Raw genomic sequence first — 7,531 nt, forward strand, 5'->3', positions numbered from 1 at the left:
GAATTATTGAAGTGTTTAATTACTTGTAGGTTACTCCTCATGCTGAATGATTATAGTCTCCTTGTGTCACATCTCGGAGTAAGCAGTGTTGAATTTTCTAGGGTTCATGTGGGAGCTAAAGTCCATTATTAGTTACCAGTAGGTGGGTACTGGTTGGTTCCTTTATGAAGAAGTTAACTGACATGACAATTAATGAAAAGTTTCTTTGATTGTATAGATCGATCGATATATTAAAATAATCAGTACTCCTATACCTAGCCAAACTTAAGATTTAATCATTAATTATAACTTGTGTAATTGATCGTGCAATTTCTAACTAGTATAATAGTAAAATTTGTCAGTACAAATGCAGTTTCCCTAAACCACTTTGTTGCACAAATGAATAATATATAGAGATTTAGGTAACCGCCTTTTAGGTGATCTAATTGAGAAATTAAAATCAAATGAAATATATAATAATAATTGTCTAACACCAAAGAATATTTTGAATTTCAACCTAGAAATCCATGCCATTAATTATATTATGAGGATGCAGACAAAACTCATTAGTTATTTAATTAATTTCCTTGACAACAACTTTAAGAGTTAAGACCATATAGTGAGAAGTCAGTGCATGAAAATGGAATCTGTAAAAGTAATAATTATATATAATAAATTAAGTATGCCTGATTTTTAAATGTTTTTTTTCTGTTGGTCTATATGAGGAAGGTTTTTCTCCTCTTACAATTCAATATTCTAACAATGTAATTTGAATTCAAAGGTAGAGTTTATTAATGTTGCTCCAACAATTAATGGATTAGGTTTATAGCTTAACTAATATATTAAATTTCATCCAAATTTTTAATTAACAAATCACAAATAGACAATTTTTAGTGATTTGGATTTAAGCAAGTTTTTGGAAGTTAAGACAAGATATCATGATATATATATACGTATACACCACAAGTACTCAAACAAAGTAGGGATCAGGATATCTATATAAAACAAAAACAAAATTTTCTTTTAAACATGTCCATTCAAAAAGTATAAAATTCACGGTTTAATTGCCTTTGAAACTATACAATTTTGAAAATAATGGAGAGTTCAATTGCCCCAAATTGCACGAATTAGTTTTGATTAATAAAAAGACAAGAGGAGAATTTTAAAAAAAAAAATTTGGAAAAAAAAATAGTAGAACGGTTAAATTTTAAAAGAGTTGTTAAAAACAATATCTTGTACATGTTATAGGGAATTTTGGCTCATTTAAGACATATACAAGGTTTAAGCCCAAGAACACAAATTCCATGGCTAGTGAATAAAGAGTAGCCATCTATGATCATGATTGAAGGGGAGTCTTTGTGTAATGATAAAATTGCTATTGTATGAAATGGAGATCACGAGTTCGAGTCACAAAAAGAGTCTCTTGTAAAACAGGATAAGACTTCGTATTGATGGAAACTTTGTGCACCCATATGTGATCATGATTAGATTTGGTTGAATCTTATGGCGGAAGAGGATTTTCAATAGGAAATCCTATTAAGGATATATTTATTGAAAGTTCCAATTAGTTTTTCTAAAATTCCACAGTGGCATGCAAGATCTATGTGGATATATATACATTATAAACATCAAGCTTTTGACCATCAGACCAGGCCACACCCAAATTTAAGTCAAGTGCAATTCAAAGAGGATGAAAACCATGCCATACAACCAATTATAGATGATGAAAATGGATAACGATCGTAATAAACATTACAATTAAGTAGCTAGTCTCATTCACAAGTAGCTAGGGTTTTATTTCAAATCAAGGACTATATATAATATTTCCCACTTAGAAATAAAAAAAAGACATTTCTTATCCCTCAAAAAGCAAGTTGTGGATTCACCCTTCTTACTTAGTTGAGGTGAGGGATCTCTATTAATTTTTTTTAGTTGATATCATATATCCAACTTACGCTGATTGAGAGATCTCTATTAATAAACCATGCACCGCATGTTTAAGCAATGTTTCATCTCAATCATTAATCAGTGCAAGTTGGTAGCACATAGACCTCCAAATCACTATCTCATAGCTAATAATCATGGCAACTTGTTAATTTTTAATATCTCATCTAAAGCAACGTGTTGGTAAAATTGCATTAGAAGTTAAAAAGTATCTATCTATCGTTTTTCATTTAGCTAAATCCTTATTATTTTTTTTTTCATAATAATTTAGTTGAGTTCTTTTTACGGATGACAATAATGGCTCCCAATAATTATGTATCATCATAGGTATCCGGCTTGTTTAAACATTAGGAATATCAAATTCCTTCCATTTTTGAAGAATAGCAATTTTATTTCTTGTATAATTTCATCTGATGAACAAACGCTAGCTGCATTATAAGGAATGCAAATGCAATGCCAAAGTAACTAGGTGGAAGAAGAAAGAGAAGATTGCATGATTGAGTAAAGATGTCAGAGCTCCTCACATGCACCCAACTGCATAACGAATTAAGGATCTCTATGTCACAAATGTATTGAAGAGAGAAACATTTATACAATCGTTTGCACCATGCACATGAAGCACACAAGCAGTATCTTATTTTATGGAACAAGAGGTTGAAGCACAAAACAACAAACATGAGAAAACTAACACTGATGGCATTTACTAAATCATTGTACAATTATAGTGTACAAATACATTTTATAAGTACAGCAGAAAGGCTGCATGACTATCAACTGGATATTGAAGTGGTGGTAACTACTTTCATTCATCAGCTGCAGAAATTTAGTAAGGATATGACTCCTTCAAATACCCTTCTGCTAGTTAAATATGACAAGGAATTTTTAATCTTTTGAGAGAGCTAGCAAAATAAATAGCATTTAAAGAAGGCACAAACTTTGGATTCACTAGACAGAAGCAAACAATTTTGAATACAAGCACTATGGGAAAACAATTTAAGACTACAAATGAGCAATCAGAAGTTTATCCAGGTAGGAAATGCTGAAACCCAAACACATTACTGAATTGTAATGCAAGAAACTTAGTCGGTTCTGCTTCTACTTGAGGTTGCTCTTCTTTTTCAATATACTCCCAAATTTCTGCATGAAAGCCTTCTTTTTCTTTTGCTGCTGTTCCTGCTTATTCGGTGAGGCTCTGTCATTTTGGATGTTATCTGATGGCAATCCATTTTCCACATTCCAGTTGGCGCCATCCTTCATGTCTGATTCATCATTCATTGAATCAACCTCATACTCTCTCTCCATTGACAAATCCTTTTCCATGGTCTTGCCATTTTCGCATGACTTAGATTCCGTGTCTACTTGTACTTCTTCTGGAGCATTGTTTTTACTCTTCACTTCTTGGATTGTTTCAAAACCATTGCTATGTTCCTCTTGCTTTTCCGGTGGTACTTCTGAATTGAGTTGCTCATCATAAGTAGTTTCCTCAAGGGAAACAAATCGCATTGCTAAATCAAACCGATTCACATTTTTTGATATTTCACCATTTGGCATTGCCTTCTTGGCAGCGACCTCAGCTAGCTGTGAAGAAAGTTCTTGAACCTTGTCTAAGGCTGAAGTTTCTCGGATCTTGAGGTCATTGTTCTCCTGAATTTTACTTAGCAGATCATTCTGTGTAACCAATAACAGCTCCATCAGCTGCAGTTTCTCAGCCTTAGCTTCGTCTGCTTCTACTTTGAAGATACTTGCTTTTGACTCAAAATGCTGTAGCTTATCCATCAGCTGGATTTCATTATCTTTAGCAGCTTTTATCCTCATGTCTGCTGCTTTCAGAGAGACACTGATTTCGTCCATGTCTACTTTCATTGTGACAATCTCCTCCTCTGATCTTTTGATAGAATTTAAGAAATCAAGAGCTTTTAAATCCCAGTCAGATACAGAATTTTCAAACACCATTTCAAATCTTACGAGAGTGTCTTGAAGGCAGACTCTCTCGTTTTTCAACTTTTCCAGCATTTCCTCATAACTTTCTTGATTTTTCATAATAGTCATTCTCAACTCCTCAATCTGAGCATGGGAGTCCTCAACCTCTGCTTGTTTGCATAAGAATTTTTCTTGTATTTCGTGTGCTTCTGTTGATACTTCATGGAATGCTGAAGCCAAGCCTTCCATCACCTTCTTAGCTTTCTCAAGTTCGCACCGACTTATATCTAGCTCATTTTCCAAATTTTCCCTTTGTTCTGTCAGGCATTCAATATTTGATTTTGCTATCTTCTCATCATTCAATGCCTGAATTTTTGACTTTTCCATAATTTGAAGGTCCGATTTCAATAGTGCAATCATTTTCTCCATTTCTGCTGCTTCCTGTTGTGCTACAACCAATTTCTGATTAGATCCATCAAGTTCAGCTTCGTGCTTAGAAACCTCAAGATTTAGTGAGTCCACCTTGCCTATAAGAACAGAAAACTCACACTCTTTATCCTGCAAGAGGGCATAGCAATCCTCAAGTTGTTGCTTAACTGAAGCAAGAGTCTCCAATGAAGATTTCCTAGACTCACTTGTCTCCTCTAATTGAGCTTCTAGCAGCTCTGCTTTCTTCTTCCATTGATCCACAAGATAACTAATTTCTGATACTGAATTCTTTGCATCACTGACCTCAACTGTAAGTGCTTCTACTAGCACTTCCATCTCTACCAACCTGGTTTCAGTGGCCTTTGCGTTTTCAAGTTCCTTCTTCACTGCTAATAGCTCAGATTCCAACCCCATCTTCGAATTTAGCAAGGACTTATAATGTTCAACTTCACTTAAGAGGAACTCTACCTTTTCTGAATTGATTTCAGAACTCGTCATGGCATCACAAGCCAGAGTTAGTGCAGTGTCTTTTGCATCAATGGCCAATGAAAGTACATGTTTCACCTGTTCAAGCTCCTTCATGGTTGAAATCAAAGTGGCAGTATTCAAAGCATTCCTCTTTTCAACAGTGTCAAGCTTTTTCTTCAAATCTTCTCTCTTCTGAACACTTTCAATGCTTTCCTGTTCCAACTTAGTTAAATGGATCTTGTAGGTTTCCAAAGCCTCCTCAGCCCTCCTTTGAGCAGCAAAATTCTCCTTGAGTTTATCACTTGTTTCTTCAACCAAACTGTTGGCTTCCTTTAATTCCTTTAAAATGAGAGTCTTCTCTACTTTGACAGAAGCCAATAGTTCATTTGCCTTCGTCAAGTCTTCCTGAACTAAGTTTAATTGTGCTTGTAAATCTTCTACCTGCTTGTTCTTCTTGGCGTCAACAGAAACCAATCTTTCAATTTCCTTCTTTAAACGGTCCCGAACTAAGTTTGATTGCTCACACAAGTTTGTTCCGTTCGCAACAAGAACTGAAGGTTCTTTGTTCTCACACTCCTGCGAAACATCAAGCAATGCTTGTGAATGGCTAACTTCTCTGGAAAGGAATCCATTGTGTGCTGGAGGATCTGTATTCTTACACTCCTGCACTGAATCAAGAAACACTATTAAGCGGTTAAATTCCTTGGACAACAACTCCACTTTCTCTGCATTGATCTCAGCAATCTTCATGGCATCATCAGCGTGTTTCAAAGCGCTGTTCTTTGCCTCGGTCGTCATCAAAAGTTCATTTTGCACTCTTTGCAGCTCCTTAGTCGTCGCTAGAAGTGCTGCAACATCCATGGCATGTTGGTTTTGAACAATTTCAAGCTCCTTCTGCAACTCATCTTCCTTCTTTAGTGCATCATCAATGCCAGATTGCTCCAATTCATCTGCCCGGAACTTGTCAATCTCAGAAGCTTCCTCCGCAATCCTTTGAGCAACAAGAGCATCCTGAAGTTTGTCATTCGCCTCATTGGCACATCCCTTAGCATACCTTAGTTCCTCGAGAATTTGGATTTTCTCCTTCTCAACAGATGCCAATCTCTCCTTTGCCTTCTTCAATTCATCCTGAATTGCACTCAGTTGTCCCTGCAACTCTGATCCTTTTATCAGCCTTGGTTGCTTCTGCAAGTAAAACCAAAAACCATGAGGATCCAAATCCTTCTTATCATCAAACAGAACATGTAAACACATTTAAGGGGACTTAAATTAACGAATGGTTTCGCTTACATCAGGAGTGGTGATCTTGGGTGACCGGTACTGCTCGATGTTAGTCTTTGCATCGACTGATTTTAGGGAACGATCGATTGAAAGGCGTGCTGGCTGTTGAGGAGAAGGCAAAGCAGGATCTGCCTTGATGGATCCAGACTTTCCTGATTTACTAGCCTTGGGAGTGGTCGGTGCACCTCTGTTAATCGAAGCATCAGATAAACCAGATCTGTGCACAATGCATGCATCTTAGTGCTTGTAAGTAACAACTTTCACCAATCCCAGCACGAAATTAGCAATTCCGTATGCAAGCATGCCAGTTGTGCGAGAAAGGTAAAACAACGACAGAAAATCCAGTTTGCACAATGCACAATCAACCAAGAAAATGAAACAGAAAGAAAAAGAGAAAATAAACCAAAACTTGACGACAAAAAGTTCTGGACCGCACAACCATTCCAAGCCTAACAATCACGAATGAACAAGACGAACACAAATCCTCGCACCGTTTGTGCTAGGATGAGCACAATGGTCGTGGTCAGTCTTAAAGAAGACCGAAACTTTACAACGAAGAATGACGAGAAATTCTCGTAGCCTCGGCGCTAGAAATGAGTAAAAGATCGTATAAAAACTCAGCTAGACAAAAAGGAACCATAATATTACTAACACCCCCCAAGTTCTAATAGAAATCGTAAGCGAAAACGACGAAACCAACAACAAAAACAAATTTTGGGGGGCAATTTGGCGACGAACGCCGTCGACCCCCTAGATCTGGAGTGGCGGAGGATACTTAGATTTAGAGTAGAACATCGTCGATCACCCGTCGGAAGGAATGCGACGCGAGACCAGCGGCAGCGGAAGGAAGCGGAAGTGTGAAGAACAAATGCCGTCCGACAGGCCAAGAAGGCTCGGGAAGTATGAGGAAGAGAGAATTGGGCAGGAGAAATTATACGATTAGGTCTCTCTCGGAAAAGGCGAAGGCTACCGCTGCTGTGTCTCTGAAAAAGTGGGTATCGCATTGAAACTACAAGAACATTGCTCACTGTGCTGCGTATTAAATAAAAAAAAAAAACCTTGTAAATTTAAATGTGAAGTAACAGGTTGTGTTAGACTAGATAGGATTGAATCATAACTAGAACCATGTCTTTATTTTATAGACGTCGAGGGACACAGCGTCGAAGAGAATGATGAGAGTTAGGAGAAGATGAAAATTTGAAAACCTAACAAGATGACAAATATATGTCTAAACATGCCACAACATTATTTTCTGATGAAATAAAAAAAATATTATCTTGCGTTTCATACACAGTAATGTATATATCAAAATGATATACTGACCCGTCTGAAACCAATTCTCAGTTATTAAATCAACATTTTCGTTAATGAGACACATGGAATCAATCCAAGCGCCTCTAGTATACAGTAATTTTTTTAAAAAAAAAAATAACTTCCAGTTAAACCAATTAAAATTTATCTATAAAGTTTAGAGATTAAAATATAATGTTTAAATTAAAAAAAATTTAAA

The 7,531-nt window shown here is 36.3% G+C and overlaps 1 protein-coding gene across 1 annotated transcript; it reads right to left on the reverse strand.

The window, feature by feature from the left end:
- Positions 1-2,840: 2,840 nt before the first annotated feature.
- Positions 2,841-7,033, reverse strand: LOC121976404 (WEB family protein At5g16730, chloroplastic-like). The gene is made up of 3 exons (XM_042528551.1): positions 6,797-7,033; positions 6,031-6,238; positions 2,841-5,925 (listed from the first exon to the last, which is right to left on the reverse strand). Exons 1-3 carry the CDS (start codon positions 6,814-6,816, stop codon positions 3,019-3,021), a joined length of 3,135 nt encoding a protein of 1,044 aa, XP_042384485.1. The 5' UTR covers positions 6,817-7,033; the 3' UTR covers positions 2,841-3,018.
- Positions 7,034-7,531: the final 498 nt, after the last annotated feature.

The sequence above is a fragment of the Zingiber officinale genome, chromosome 4B (genome assembly GCF_018446385.1).
Source record: "Zingiber officinale cultivar Zhangliang chromosome 4B, Zo_v1.1, whole genome shotgun sequence".
NCBI classification, from domain to species: domain Eukaryota; kingdom Viridiplantae; phylum Streptophyta; class Magnoliopsida; order Zingiberales; family Zingiberaceae; genus Zingiber; species Zingiber officinale.